We start from the raw sequence: 15631 nt of genomic DNA on the forward strand, positions 1-15631 counted from the left end.
GCAAGTGTCCAGGACATCAAGGAGGAGGGGCAGGGGTGCAGGGTGGAAGCATGAAAGCTGCTTTCCCTGCAGCCTTCCTGCCATGGTAGGAAGGAGGATCACAAAGGGCAAACTGCACCCAGCATGTCTCCTGTGCTGACCCAGGAGGGAACACAGCTGGTGTCCTGCAGTGGGGGTCCTGCAGGGAGTCACTGCCTCAGAGGGGAATCCAAGGTGTGCAGTCAGCACAGATGCATTAAAGGATGGGATCCCCTCAAGGTTTAGTTAGGAGAGCTTAATATTTACCCCAGCCACTTGCACAAGCTCTTACTTTGAATTCTCTGGGTAATTCCTCTCCCCATTTTTCCATGCTTCACTCATGTCCCAAAATTACATCACTCTAAACATTGTTTTGCAAGGGCCTTTAGAATAGGACTAAAGGCACTTGCAAAAGTGCCTTTAGAATACAAAAGTGCCTTTTAGAATAGGACCACTCCTGAGGCCAGAACAAGCATCTTCATGGGGAAAGAGATCTCCTCCCAGACAGCCCTCTTCCATTTGCTTGTGCCCCCAATAACAGACCACCCTTGTTACCAGGAGAGACAACAATCCTCTGCAATCCTCTGCTTTCCTGAGCAGATGACATGAAGGTGCAGATGTCATTTGTCATCTCTAGTTGTGTGCAGAGGAACAGCCATCAGTCCCTCACAGCTCAAACCCAACACCCAGCACTGGCTGTGCCTCCCCTCAGGAGCCTTTCCATCGGCACTGACTGGCTCTGAACTTTAATTATTTTGCACAGGACACTTTTAACAAAAGCTTTCTGAGAAGCCTGAGCTTCCTGTGAATTCTGGATCTTAAGGGAAAGAAAGATGTTACTTGTTACTTTCTGACAGACTTCCTAAAAGATGACACATGAAGAAGAGTTATTTCTTGAAAACTACAGAAGAAATGTAATGTTTTACATTAACATGCCTCCTTCATTGCTTTAATTACTGCCTAATGAATTTTAGCCCTCAGAATACCTCCCCTGTAGGGCTGAGCAAATGAGAAATAAGTCATAGCAGAGCAGTCAGAATGAAAGGAAGAGGAAAAACCAACACAATAAAAACCCACACACGAGAGGCAGAAAAATGCACACAGAGATCTGAAGATAATAACTCCTTTTTTATTTTTGTTATTTTTCTCACATTTTCTATGACAAGCACTTTAAATCAAACCAGACTCGACCCTTACCTTGACCTTTTTCTAAATTTGTCCTTTATGCTTTAGGAACTTGATGCCTTGGAATACAGCAGCTCTTCCTTCTGACACTTCTAAATCCATGCTCTGCAGGCGTGAATGAATCCAGAGTTCCACAGCCTGGACTGGAAGTTAAATCCTGGACTGTTGATAAACAACAACACTATTGCATTTCCATCTGTGACACATACAGAATGAATGTTAAGATTTATTCTGTTGCATTCAGCCAAACAAGGTCTCTGATGAAGTTTTGCCCAGCGTTTAAGAGACTAGATGCAGCTGAAATGGGTTGCATAATGTCATGTACCAATTAGGGGCAGTCAGTGGAGAATGTTCCCAGACTGCTAATGCAAGGAACGAGCACTAGAAAGTACAAATGCTGGATGCACTCTGGCAGTATTGTGCTCTATCATGGCTACATGGTGTCTGACCAAAAGTCAAGCAATACTGTAACATTAAAAAGTACAATTCACTTTATATCAGATTTGTTGCAAATTCCTTTTGAAGTTTTTGGTAAACATAAATCAAGCCAGTCCACATTCCCGTTTTTATGGGAAACAGAGACCAAGTGTTACATCTGAAAACACAAAGAGAGTGGCACACTGGTAAAAGAATGGATGAACCCATATTGCCTACCTCCATTTCAAACTCTTGGATGGTACCATTCACCAGAGCCCCCAAATCATCCCTCTGGTTCTGCACCATCTTGGGGCTGAGTCTTCAAGCAGAAAGCTCACAGAGCCATTAGGTTCGTTCGTCATTAAGATCCTTCCCCTTGCACAAGGGAGCCCCAGCAAGCCTTGCTCTGCAGGATGCTCATTGCAACATCTGCATTTGGCAGTGAGTCATGCACAGAGTCACCTTCTCAGCTTCCTCAGTAAAAAGGTGAAGGCTGTGTCCTCCCTGGAGGCAAACAGAACCCTGCTGTGGTCACTAATGGTGACATAAGATCCTGACACAGAGGAGAAAAGGTGATGCTCCATACCAGCCCCAGCTGCAGGTGCTCCCAGGGAGGCTGCACCAGAAGAAAAGCATGGCAAGTACAAAAGATCATTCCCCTCTCCTACACTTTCAGCTTCATCAAACGTGCTAGAAGCCAACAGCTGCATTTTGGTATCTAGGAAAAAAGTATATGTAGAGAATTCACCTGGTTTTGCAGACAAAAGAGGAATTCTAGGAGAAAGTCAATTCTGTTGGGTGACCTGGGTGGCTTTAACCCAGGTTTCCATACTCCCTCTACTGACTAAAGCTGTAACCACGTGGCTGGACTTGGGCCAGACACTCGTTGCTCTCTATTATGTGCTTAAAGAAGAAGAAAAAGGAAATTTCAGTCACATTTTCAGTCTTGAAGCATCCAAAGGGCAGGAGAGTGGGACTGGCTGCTGCATCCTTTTCATGTAACCTAGTGTAAAGCTCTGGACAAATGCCTCAACACATACAGAAAAAATCATAATAAAGCTTCTCTGGCTTAAAATGGCATATAAAAACCATTCTTTTAAATATTTTCAGATGTTTGTAGAAAATAATTGTAAAGATGTGCAACTTTAGAGTCTCCCAGTAGCAATGAGCTGAACTTGATCTTTCCAGCTGCTCTGTCACCATGACCTGTGTCTTGCCTCACTTCCAGCACCATGAATTTCCTGACTGCAGATGTTGGTGGCACGCTGCTTAAAATTTTGTGTGGCAGCATTAAAAAAAAAGATTTAAAGGTACTTAATGAAAATGTAAAAAGCAATGAGATGCTGCAAATAAAAGTGCTCAGGTGTCACTTTGTATTTACCCAGAGCGTGCTGGTGAGCTGCTGTTGCTCTGCAGCTCTTGGAGATGCACAAGAGTAAGGATGAGGCAGTGGATGGGGAACTGGATGGGGAGATGGTCGTGTGCTGGTGAAGAGAAAATGTGGGATCTCAGCCATTACACTCAGCAAGAGATTTTAAAGGGTACCCATAAAATTAGCTCAGCACAGCTGTACCCCCAGGGTCATTGTATGGATAAACACATGAAGAATGGACAGGGCTCATGATGCTACAAGGACAAGTTAATACCTGCATGAACTGACAGCATCATCCCATTCTGCTCTAGAGCCCAAGCACAGCAGCTCTGCAGGAATCAGGGCCCCTGTCAGTCTTGGGTGCAGACATGTCAGGCCCAGGAAGCCTCCTAACATGGTGATGCCCCAATTCATGAAGCACCAGCCCAGCCCCATCACTACCTTCACTCCCAATTTTTGTCCTAGCTCTGCTCTCTGCTTTCAGCCTCAGTGACCACAAGATGAAATGGTTGGTAGCACAAGAATTCATTCCACTCTTTCCATGCTAGCTGTATGAAAGAGAGAGAGGGCAGAGAGGGAACAGCCTGAAGGGGACTGCAGACTCCACAGTCCCTGGCAGTGAGGTGATCTGTGCTCTGTGACCCACCTGGGGCTGTCAAGCAGCTGCAGCTGTAACTGCAGCAGTGGGGGCAGCGATGCACAGCCCAAGGAATTCTGCACTTCTCTCAGTGCTGCAGCTTAAGGTCTCAGCCCTGGCCTTCTACACCTGCAGCATAACATGCATGAGTGTTAGCCCTAACAGTAACAGTGAGCTGAACTCACAGATTTAACCCAAAAGCAAAACAACCTTGAATAGTAAATGGTTCTCCCCTCCCTCCCCAAACCACTGCATATGAGAAATTTTTATTACTGAATATACAGATCCATACTTTTTGCTAACAATTGCCAGAAATTGTTTCCTCATGCTTTATTTCTATTGATATCTGGGTTTTACACCTCACATCACCCTCGCTCTTGCTTTTCACTGTCTTCAGCTACTGCCTCACTTTTAGTGTCTTCTAATTTCAATTTGTTGTTCAAACTCCAAACAAACCACACTCACTTTCACCAACCATAGCAGGCAAAGCAGCAATTCTTTTGCCACAACTTCTGCATTTACCCAATTCTCTGACAAAACATGTTGTGCTGGGCTTTAGTTTCCCCATGGGGACTGATGCTTGAGCCCTTGACTAGAGCTGGTCTGAGAGCAGCTTCCATATGATCTGTAGAAGGTCTGTTCCCTACACCTCAAGAATCTGCAGCTGGGCCTTCCTTGCTGCTGGGCCAACCACAAGATCATGATTTATTTCTCTGATGGGGATCTCCACTACTAGAAATAGATGCTGTTTGAATTCACTGAAGAGGATCACTCCCACTGATGAATAAACCATCAGCAAAAAGCCTTTTTCTGTACTCTATGCTGATTACAAGTACTTAGTAAGCTTTTCTATCCATCTTTTGGGGTGCGAGGGAGAAAGGTCTGAAAGAATCATCTTAAATTCAGGAGTATTCTCCTTTCAGGATAACACAGTACATCTGCATACACGTGTATTTAGGCATTGCTGATGAGACATCAAAAGTTCTGCTATTTCAGCACTGAATTTGGAATTCATTTAACTCTGGATGTATCCTGTGATCTCAACTGCCAGACTACAATAAGAACTGTTTGGATTTTGGGACATGATGGGTTTTAAAACTTTCAGCTCACATGTGCCTGTCCACCTGCCACATATCCCTAGCAATATTGTTGTATGCTCAACAAATACTTGTTCTGTGTTTGATAAACAACTGTGAGAGCTCCTGCCTATGTTAGGGCTGCAGCTCTTTAGGAGACCATGCTGAAAACCACATTTCAACTGTTAGCAGAAACATATCACAAAATCTGTCATCAGGCTCCCTGCAACAATTCTTATCATTAGCCTTGCTTATTGTCCTTTGAGTGCTTATCAGCAGCAATTCCACACATAGAGTGGGAGAATTAATGCTAGCCAGGAAAGTGATATCTTATCTAGAAGCTGGTACTTCCTAAAAGCAGAACTCCTGTTTAATTTGGCAAGAAATCAAAACATATCCAGGGTGCTGCACTGACAGGCTGTTATGACCAACAGTATTTCACTGTCTCATGCTGGCTTCTGATGAGCACTGCAGAAAATGAAATCTAAAGACAAGAGTAACAGAGTGAGTTTGAGTATTACAGGAATAAACAGTCCAAATTTAAAAAAAAAAAAAAAAAAGCCAACTTTCTCCCTCATATGCCATGTAATTGTGGTAATATTTAATTATCTTTTTTAGCTCCACTGGAGGTGGTTAATCCACTGTTGATGTTAACTCAGCCAGGCTCATGAAGGGTACAGAACACTTCCAATTTTACCCTTATGTAACAGTTATCCCACAACCACTAGGAACTACTGCAGCTATTAATAAAAAGTGTACAAAACAAGATTAAACCACTTACCATAAAAACTCAGATTTGAGACTGCACTTCACAAAACAGAAACTTCACCCTCCAGAGCTTTAGAGTCTTAGGAGAAACTCATTGAACTCCATCACTGTCAGGCCACAGGCAGAAGGCAAATGCTCATATGTCAGCCTCAAAATACCAATAACAGGCACTGACAGTAACACAGGAATACAAACGTTGTGATGAGTAAGAGGAAGTTACTCCTCAGAGGAGCATCACTGCTCACACTGAGCTGCAAATATGGTCAGTTCTGAGTTCCTGCCTCGCACCAATCTTAAATTAGAAACACTTCCCAAGGAATCAGGGCCCAGGCTGAAGGACAGATGCTCTGTGCACTGAGCTAACACAAATGTCATTAATTATGTGGAGCATAAACAGAGCTGAAAGATGTACCAAGGCCCCAGTAACTACTGAGGTTGAAAATCAGCACTGATTTCCAAATTCTAATGCTATGGAAACAACAACACAGTTCTCTGTCAGGGGCTGGTAGCATGTAAGGGCACCAATGAACTTGGTACCATAACACTTCATCAAAATTATCAATTAAGGAAAATAAAAAAGAGTTTTGACTTAGGTGGATGAGCCACCTCTACTTAACCTGGAAAAGAACATTTAGAATCACAGACTCTCAGAATGGTTTGGGTTGGAAAGGATCTTAAAGCTCTTTTCATTCCACCTTCTGCGGGACACTTTCCAGCAGACAAGATTGCTCCAAGCCCATCCAACCTGCCCTTGAACACTTCCAGAACAGGGCAGCCAGAGCTTCCTTAGGCAACCTGCATACATTTTATGTGTTCAATAAATAGAGCCAGAATCACCCCCCGACTATAACATAACTGCTTACAATATTTTGCAATGCATCTTCTATTGTTTTCATTTTGGGCGGGGGGGCGGGAAATAGAGGTAGCTAGAAAAAGCAAAGTTTTAGACCCCTGAAATGCAAACATGTTATTGTTGTTACTATCTTAACACGCAGGAGGGAAGGAAGCCCAGAGAGTCCAAAAGGACGAGTCCAAGCCCACGCAGCCGTGCTGCGAGCGGCCTCCCCTCACCCACGGGCACGGGCACGGGCACGGGCACGGGCACGGGCACGGGCACGGGCACGGGCACGGGCACGGGCACGGGCACGGGCACGGGCACGGGCACGGGCCCCAGCTGCCTCCTCCCCGCCTCACGGAGCAGCGACAGAGGCCGGAGACCGGCGGCACAGCGCACACCCCCGGCGGCACAGCGCACACCCGGGCCCGCCCCAGAGGCGGGCCGGCACGGCGGGCCTCCCTCCCCTCACCGCGGCGGCAACAGGGAGACGGGCCGGGAGCACCAGCTGCGCCACCATGGACGTGGATATGGTTGAAGACGAGGAGGCCGGGCCGTCGACAGGCGAGAAGCGGGGACCCACCGACCCCGCGGGGGCCGCGCCCGGCGGCGGCAGCGGCCACTACGAGCTGCCCTGGTGAGCAGAATGTGAGGGAGCGCGGCCCCGCTGCGCCGCCATGACAGCCCGCCGGAGAGGGCGGGGCGGGGCGCGCGGTGATTGGTGCAGAGCGGGGAGAGAGGCGGGACTATGTGCGGCAGAGCCAATGGGGTGAGGGCGGGGCGCTGGTGGCGGGAAGGCGGGGGTTGTGGCGGCTGAGGGGACCGTGGCGGCCGGACCCGGCCAGGGCCAGACCAGTGTGTTCAGCGCTGTCCCCCCGTGCCCGCCGGGCTGCGGGAGCTCCTTCTGGAACGGAACCGGGACTCTGTCTGCGCCCTGTGATCTGCCCGTCTGTTGCCGGGGCTGGGAAGGCAGGAATCACAGAATGGTTTGGATTGTAAGGGACCTCAAAGGCCATCTTGTTCCAGCCTCCTCCCATGGGCAGGGACAGCTTCCACTAAACCAGGCTGCTCTAAGCCTCGTCCAACCTGGCCTGGAATAGTTCCAGAAATCAGTAGCGAAGAAAATCCCACTGTTTTCCTTTGGGAACAAATGGGAAGGAAAACAAACGGAAGGAGATCCCATTTCCTTGTAACGCAGAGAAGGTCAGCCCTGCACTGTGCTGACCCTGGGACAACACACAGGGTGCCTTCTCCCCTCAGGCTGAGGCACCGAGTTCCTGCTCGAATTGAGCATTTTTCCCTCCTTCTGCTTTTTTATACCAACAGAAGTAAAACCTTTCAGGGTGGTAGGGCCCTGGCACAGGGTGCCCAGAGCAGCTGTGGCTGCCCCATCCCTGCAAGTGTCCAAGGCCAGGTTGGACAGAGCTTGGAGCAGCCTGGGACAGGGAAAGGTGTCCCTGCCCATGGCAGGGGGTGGAACGAGATGAGCTTTAAGGTCCTTTCCACCCCAAACCAGTCTGGGGTTCTCTGAGTCAGGGATTAGTGCTGTGGAATGCTGTGCTTAGCACTGACAGACACCCTGCAGCACTTGCACTGAACTCATGTCCAGCCGTCTTTGTCCTGTGCTCTCAGCATAATCCTCCTTGTCCATCACTCTAAAGCTCAATTAAAGCATTACTAGATGTGGTGAAGTGTGTGGAGTTTTACTTTTACAGGGTGGAAAAATACAGACCCATGAAACTGTCCGAAATAGTGGGAAATGAAGATACTGTGAGCAGGTTGGAGGTGTGTAGCTGTCCCTGTATCTTCTACAGGTTATCTGAAAAAAACATATTTTTGCATAGATCTACAGGCTACTAAAACCACTATTGTATTTTTACATCTGTACTTGAGTATGTGGAAGAAAGCTGCCTGATTTACTTTAAAAATTACAAGTTTTATATTGTATTTGAGTGATGTGTAAGGAAATGTGCCTTCTTAGTTGGGATGTTTAAATTGAGCACCTGATACACTTTAGAGAATTTGTAGCTGTTACAATAATACTGTTTTAATTAATAAATATAATTCATATAACAACAGAAATATAACAGGTTTTTTGGAAAATAAATGTTTGCCATATCAATTCTTCCCTGAAAGTATCCAAGATGATGTTGGATGGTGCTTGGAGCAACCTAGTCTAGTGGAAAGTGTCCCTGTCCAAGGCAGGGGGTTGGAGTGAGATGAGCTTTAAGGCCCATTCCAATTCTAACTATTCCAGGATTCTATAATTCTGTGACAATAGAATTAATCTGTGAACACAGTATTTGTTAACAGATAGATTATACTAGCAAGTATATAATTAAAACAGGTGCAAAGGAAAGGCAAGAGTACTAAAGACCTGTGGCATTAAGTGCTTTTAAATATTTCCATATTATTCCTGGGGCTGATTTCTAACAGTTCAATAAAAAGACCCAAAAATATGAAAGAGCAAGGTTCAAAAAATTAAAATAGGAGGGGGAAAAAAGAAGCTTGTTTCTGATGTTTAAAATAGAACAGAATGGAAACTATTTGTTATTGTCTTACATAATTTCTTTTTATCATTCTTTCTTAGGTCTTTGCAAAAGAGGGGAATGTACCAAATATTATAATTGCTGTGAGTATTGCTGTGTTGTGCTGTATTTCAGTGTTGGTCCTGGATTTGAAATCTAGCCAGGATGGCCTCCCAGTACAGATGGGCTTTGTGCCTGAGTGTACTGGTGAGGGAGATGTTGGTTGTGTGGTTTTGGAGCAATGTTCTTGGCAGAATACACAGGCAAACAAGTTCAAATCCACCTCAGGTGCCTGCTGAAACACATCCTGTGCTTCTCCCTGCAGCATATCTCCTCTGTTAGGAGCAGGATCCTGAGCTCAGGCACAGCTTCCAGGCTGATGTTTGCTCTGCAGTTCCTCTGCTGCAGCCTTTTTTCATGACTGAGGAGGCATAACCTAAGAAGTTTCATTAAACTTACCAGCAGTTGTTGCACTATCACATTTTTAGGGCCCTCCAGGAACAGGTAAAACCACCAGTATCCTGTGTTTGGCTCGTGCTCTGCTTGGTCCTGCATTAAAGGATGCTGTTCTGGAGCTGAATGCCTCAAATGACAGGTGAGAATGAATAAACCTTACCAAGCTTTTAATGAAGAAGCAAGTTTCCATTAAACTGAGGCCAGTTTGATGGGCTTAATGTATAGTAAGGCCTCTAAGACTTATTTTAGTGCATTCTTTACAACTAAAAGGCAATCTTTGGCATTCACCCATCAACACAGATAGTATTTCTTGATGTTTTATAAGCTTTATAGATACTTTCATATGTGAAAATATAAACAGATAGAGTGCAGAATCCATAATGGTACTTTTCTCAGATTTATTTGAAAGAGTTAAGCTTCCCACTGCACTCATGAGGATCCTAAGAATGAAAAGTGAACAGGTTGTTTGTACTCAAACTCTTCAGTGCTTAGAGTGAGAGAAATGAGGGTTATAAGGGCAGCTGAGGATTAAAACATAGGATCAAGGTGTTAAGGTGTGTAGAGGACACTCCAAGGATCAGGCACTAAGGGCTGATTATATTTCCCAAGTTCTGTTCAGACCCATCCTGAAGTATTCTGACATTTCCTGGAGGGTTGTCTGAGCACAGTACACTTTACCTACTCTGTTAGTATCACTTAGAGAAAAGCTACAGAATCACAACATTCTTTTTGTAAACAGAGCAAAAAAGTAAAATCTTTCTTAAGAGTAGGTCTTTGAATGGGCTCTCTGTAGGAAAGTGTCTGTGTTATGTTGATATGATTCAGTCTATCCAGCTGTTTTTCTTCAACTCTTCTGAGCTACAGCTGGGGCTGTAGATGGAGCTGTGGGAAGAACTGGCAAAGCAATCTTAAATGCTTCTCCCTTTGTTTATTTATTACTCTTGTGCCAAACATAAGTCATTTTGTGGTGGTACTGCAAGTGATGTTACTGGTTTGTGTATATTTATATTGCAACTGTTAAATTATTTTCTTCAAGATCACAAAACCAAGGATTGTTGGTGTTTGAATCCAGATCAGTGGGACAGTCTGGCTTGAAGCATGGTTCCACAGCAGTTGTGCTGAAACAGCTGAAGGGGCAGGAACAAACAGTGGTAGAACAGGAGCACTTCAGCTGCTGTGGCTGCTGAAAAAAAATCTATTCTGTATTTTCACCCAACTTATTATGAATCAATTGAATTGTTGTTCCAGAGGCATTGATGTTGTAAGAAATAAAATCAAAATGTTTGCCCAGCAAAAGGTCACACTTCCAAAAGGTCGGCATAAAATAATCATCCTTGATGAAGCAGACAGGTATGTTGTTTTTTCTTGGCCTCAGCTCCTGTGTGAAGTGTGCTGCATCTCTCCTGTCTGTAGAGCTCCAGTCTTGGATAGTATTGAGTGTTTCTATCAAGCTGTTCAAAATAATTTGTTAGGAAATTAATATGGATTGAGCAGAGATCTTATGGGAGCACTCACAGCAAGAAGAGATCATTACTTGACAAGAGATGCTGAATATTGACATGGAATGCTCTGGATATAAACAGAGCAGTTTACTGGAAAGGTGCCCCATCCCTGGAACTGTTCAAGGCCAGGCTGGGAGCAGCCTGATTTCATGGAAGGTGTCCCTGTCCATGGCAGAGGGTTGGAACTGGATGAATTTAAGGTCCCTTCCAGCCCAAACCATTTTGTGCTTCTGTAATTCCTTCTCTTTAGAAAGAGTTTGGCTCATGTAGAGAATTTCACTGGATTAAAAAGGGACTTCTCCTCCTCCATATTCTTAGCAGTGTTCTTCAGAGCATTAATGATTTCATTTTGTGTGTTATGGAGGTCTCAGTGACTGCCTGCCTTGCAGGGGGCTTTGTTCACATGACTACAAAAAGCTGGTTAGTTTATCAAAGCACGGCTTAATATCAGTAAACTGAAGCTTACATGAAAATAGTTTTTAGGCTGCACCTGTGAGTGAGTGAAGGGCAAAATCTGCCCTAACTCCTTGTCTCCTCTCAGCATGACAGATGGAGCACAGCAAGCATTGAGAAGAACAATGGAAATTTATTCCAAAACAACACGTTTTGCACTGGCATGCAATGCCTCTGACAAAATCATAGGTAAGTGCTGCTGGTTCCTGGGTGTTCATGTCATATGTTCTCCATACTGTTGGCTAACTTCCAAGGCAGCTGCCAGAAATAGATGGATCCAACTTGTTGCAAGAAAGCATGGTACTTCTGAAAAATCAAGCCACCTGTACTTCAGCAGATAAAAGAGTTTATTTGTGTAGTCAGGGAACCCTCTGAGCAGCCATTTTTGATGGATAGTGCCATATGTGACTGCAGAAGCAGATTTCTCATGCTTTAGGCTTAATCTGCATCCCACTCTGCCACAGTTTAGGATGTTTGGTGTATTGTTTACTGGGTATTCAACCCTTTTTTGTCCTTTGTGTATCATAATCTTAAGTTTGCCTATAGGTGAACACATTGCAGACCTTTAGACTTCTCTCGAAAAAATAACCTGATAAATATCTATATTCAGAACTCCAGGAGAACAGAGGAAGCTGAGCTTTGTATATATTTCCACATATCTGGGAGAACTCCATTAGCACATTTGGGCTCAAGGGAAGGACTATCACAATTGTATGTGCTTAAGGAGAGGCTGTGTTCTGCTTGGAGCTTACATGTCCTTTTTTCTTTAAAAGACATAAGAATTGTTGGAAACTGAAATGAAGACATATGTTTGGTTGTGGGGTTTTTTGAGAAAAAGGAGCTAATGACACATCTCTGTCCTCAGAACCTATTCAGTCTCGGTGTGCAGTGCTGCGTTACACCAAGCTGACAGATGCACAAATACTTGCCAGGCTACTGAAAATTGTTGAGAAAGAGGATGTAGCATATACAGATGATGGACTAGAAGCCATTATCTTCACAGCTCAAGGTGATATGAGACAGGTAAAAGGAGAAACACAATAAAACAAAGGCTTCTGTTTAAAGAAAAAAACCTTTTGAATTGCAGCTCTCAAGGATTTTTCTCTGGAGCAAAGTAGGATGTGACTTGTGGCCCAAAAGTAACTAAACTATTTGGTTTTGTGAGGGTTTAAAATGCTTCTTAAAAGTGAATTGGTGGGAAGTGGATACCAAATTTGTGGGAGGAAATAAAATCAGCATAAATTTGTGATTTTTTTTTCTGTTGCTTAATGGCAAAATGCTTATTTGGCATCATTTCCTGAAGTGCATTTCATCCTGAGGAGGAGAGTGAAAAGTAGAGCGCTTCAAAAAAATAAATGAAGTCTTACTTTTTCTTTCACAGGCATTAAACAACTTACAGTCCACATACTCTGGATTTGGCTTTATAAACAGTGAAAATGTCTTTAAGGTCAGTAATAGCTGAAAACAGTTTTGCCAGAAGTTTAGCCCTGTGGCTGGGTGAGATTCCATTGGACACATAAGCCTTTTTGCCAGCTTGCAGGCAGCCCTGTGTATGTAGCAGTTACAGCATTAGACTTTAAGCAGCCCTTGTGCCTTTTGAAAAGACATCCCTAATGGCACATCTGAGACCTTTGCAGCTCTCTCAAAGCACACAAATCCAATTACTGCTGGGAAATTTCAGTGATAACTTGGGAATCTATAACTTGAGTCTGTTGAGTCTGCCATGACAGACTATCTAAAAAGTCAGATTACTTCAAATTTAGTCTGTATTATGGAATATTTCTGATTCAGTACTTCAGCTCCATAGAAACTTGGTGAAAATACCAAGTTTAATGCAAAGTCTGATATTTTAAGTATAATATTTCTCTTGGATACAGGTATGTGATGAGCCTCATCCTCTGCTAGTGAAGGAAATGATACAACACTGCATAAATGCAAATATTGATGAAGCATACAAGGTTGGTTTTATGTCTTGTCTTTGGTATAGTCAGGCATTACTTCTCTACAAAATTTTTTGTTTGCTTTGAGGAATTCAAAATGTATATTGTTTTTTATATTGTTTTTTTAAGAGAAGGGCAGTACCATGTAGATGAGTTGATAAACTAAATCCCTTCTGGGCAGGAGTTTGTTCAGATAAATAAGCCAAGAAGCAAAAAAGGAAGTTGTAGTGAAATTAATTGCTAGATGCTTGAGGTTAAATCAGCTGATAAACAGTACATGCAATTTCAGTAATTATATACAGCTGTTCCAAAAGTGAATATCCTTGACTCACCTGGCAGATAAATGGGGGATTATTCTTGCCTGCACAGATTCTTGCCCACCTGTGGCGCCTTGGATACTCTCCAGAAGATGTCATTGGCAATATCTTCCGTGTGTGTAAGACCTTTCAAATGCCCGAATATCTGAAACTGGAATTTATCAAGGTTGGTACTAACTCAGCTCCTGATGGGGCCTTTTGGGTCTTTTTAAGAAGAGAATGTGATTAGGGGCAGCCTTAGGGGTTTCTGTTTAAAATTCGTTGTATGTTAGCACAAAGAAAGTGCTTCTTGACTCATTACTGCTTTCTTTCCCACTGCATCATCAGTTTGTCAGTGAGAAGTCACCTGAAGTTTAGCATCTCAACACCCACAGAAGTGCCAGAAGTCGCTTTAGTGATCAGCTAAAATTAATAGCAGATGTAATGCTGAATTTATTGGTTATTTCAAAGCCTCAGATAACTCCTTGAAAATGTTTTTCAAGTGCATACTTGATTCTAGTCCAATAGATAGTAAAATATTAAATTAACAGAGAGTTGACAAACAGCTGGTGTTATGGAATCACTCTTCATATTTGAAACCTGTCCTAATATGCAGGCACCTTGCTTCTTATGAATGAAGTGGGGAAATACAGGCTTTGATTTTAAAAAGAAAAGGCATTTCAGTTGGTTTATAGGAGTAGATGCATTCTCTGAAGTACGAGTGACTCAAAGCTGGTCTTTCAGCAGTAAGGGGTATGTTCTGTTTAGTCATTAGTAAAATATACACAGACTGGGGGAGTAAACAGAAGGCTTGACAATGTCTCTGTCACCAGGAAATTGGGTACACCCACATGAAGATAGCAGAAGGTGTGAACTCCCTTTTACAAATGGCTGGGCTGCTGGCCCGGCTGTGCCAGAAGACTGCAGCCCCTGCAGCCAGTTAGGCACCTCCTCGAGCCTTCTGGGAGGAAACCAGGTTTTGCTGCAAAAATGTTTCATACTTTTTTATGTAGACCAATAAAGCTCTAAAATTTACTTTAACCCACGAAATTGTATGTGTTTTATAAGCAGGATAGAAGAGAGGACTGTGGCAGTCCAGAGCAATTGAGGTCTGTCCAGTGCACTCAGCAAAACTGCTTATGTCCTTGGTATTGAGACCTAAGCAGGAGAAACAAAAATGGAATCCTGTTGTTAGGGATTACACTTCAAGCCTGGTCATGAGTGATCTCAACAAGACCAAGAAGGAATTTTTTTGCACAAAATACAGCATTTACTGAAGTTATAACTGAGACACATTCAGCAAGTGCTGCTTTGTCCTGTGGACAGGGAAGGTATTTTCACCAAACATACAGGAGAAATATTACACATTTCTTAATGATGCCACTGTATTTTGTATAATCCTTTTGTAATCTTAAAAAAACTTTACTAAATTCTGGGATGCTCTGCATTTGAGTTCCCTTTCCTGTCCCTGCTTGTCCAGGTTAGGTAATATCACAGTTTCAGCCTGCCAAAAAGCTACAGAATCATGTTTGCCTGTCCAGTTTTGGAAACACCTTGCCAGTGTAGATGGACAATTAAGTGTGAAATGAAGAGAGAAAGTAAATATAAATAGAATTTGACCACCTAATATGAGATGTGAAACTTGTGTCTCCAAGCAGATACATTTTAATATAATTAGTCCCAGCCCTGGGCTGCAGCTTTCCCAGGGAATGCTGTGGGACACAGTGCCAAAGGCCTTGCAATTAAGCATGGTCTGGTTACAGCAGTCACACAAAAGAGTGCAGAGGCACAAGCTGCTGGTGCTTGCACTTCACTCTGCCCATTTTGTTGATGATTTCCACCCCAAGTGTTCAGTTCCCCAGTGCAGCTGTCTCGGTACCAAATGGACGTTTCCTGGCAGCACCAGCTGCCTTCAGTCTAGGGACTGGTCCTGCACTGAGGCAGGGGCTGGGCACACCCTCCTGTTCTCTGACAAGCCAAGGGCATCACAAGTTTCAGCAGCAAGAGCTGGTGGCATTGTGACTTGCCCCTTAAGTCTCCTGCAGCTCCTCTGGCAGAGCCTGCAGACAAACGTTTGTGATTCAATGTGCAGGACAGCAAGGGAATTGACAGCTGAAGTGCAGGGAATGCAGCAAACAGCACCTGGAA

The 15631-nt window shown here is 43.9% G+C and overlaps 1 protein-coding gene across 1 annotated transcript; it reads left to right on the forward strand.

Annotated features, from left to right (window-relative positions):
• Window positions 1–6760: 6760 nt before the first annotated feature.
• On the forward strand, window positions 6761–14529 carry RFC2 (replication factor C subunit 2). Its single transcript, XM_041463607.1, has 11 exons — window positions 6761–6945; window positions 8024–8093; window positions 8899–8940; window positions 9325–9431; window positions 10541–10642; window positions 11336–11436; window positions 12113–12270; window positions 12629–12694; window positions 13125–13205; window positions 13557–13670; window positions 14317–14529. The coding sequence occupies exons 1-11, from the start codon at window positions 6827–6829 to the stop codon at window positions 14425–14427; spliced, it is 1071 nt and encodes a 356-aa protein (XP_041319541.1). The 5' UTR covers window positions 6761–6826; the 3' UTR covers window positions 14428–14529.
• The last annotated feature ends 1102 nt before the right edge of the window (window positions 14530–15631 follow it).

The sequence above is a fragment of the Pyrgilauda ruficollis genome, unplaced genomic scaffold (assembly GCF_017590135.1).
Source record: "Pyrgilauda ruficollis isolate IOZ18807 unplaced genomic scaffold, ASM1759013v1 scaffold168, whole genome shotgun sequence".
NCBI classification, from domain to species: domain Eukaryota; kingdom Metazoa; phylum Chordata; class Aves; order Passeriformes; family Passeridae; genus Pyrgilauda; species Pyrgilauda ruficollis.

Bases quoted from the DNA above. Each gene is read 5' to 3' on its own strand.
- RFC2 (XM_041463607.1), top strand. From the start codon at position 6,827: ATGGACGTGGATATGGTTGAAGACGAGGAGGCCGGGCCGTCGACAGGC. The intron at 6,946-8,023 runs GTGAGCAGAATG...TTACTTTTACAG, and splicing joins GGCCACTACGAGCTGCCCTG to GGTGGAAAAATACAGACCCA. The intron at 12,695-13,124 runs GTCAGTAATAGC...TCTTGGATACAG, and splicing joins ACAGTGAAAATGTCTTTAAG to GTATGTGATGAGCCTCATCC.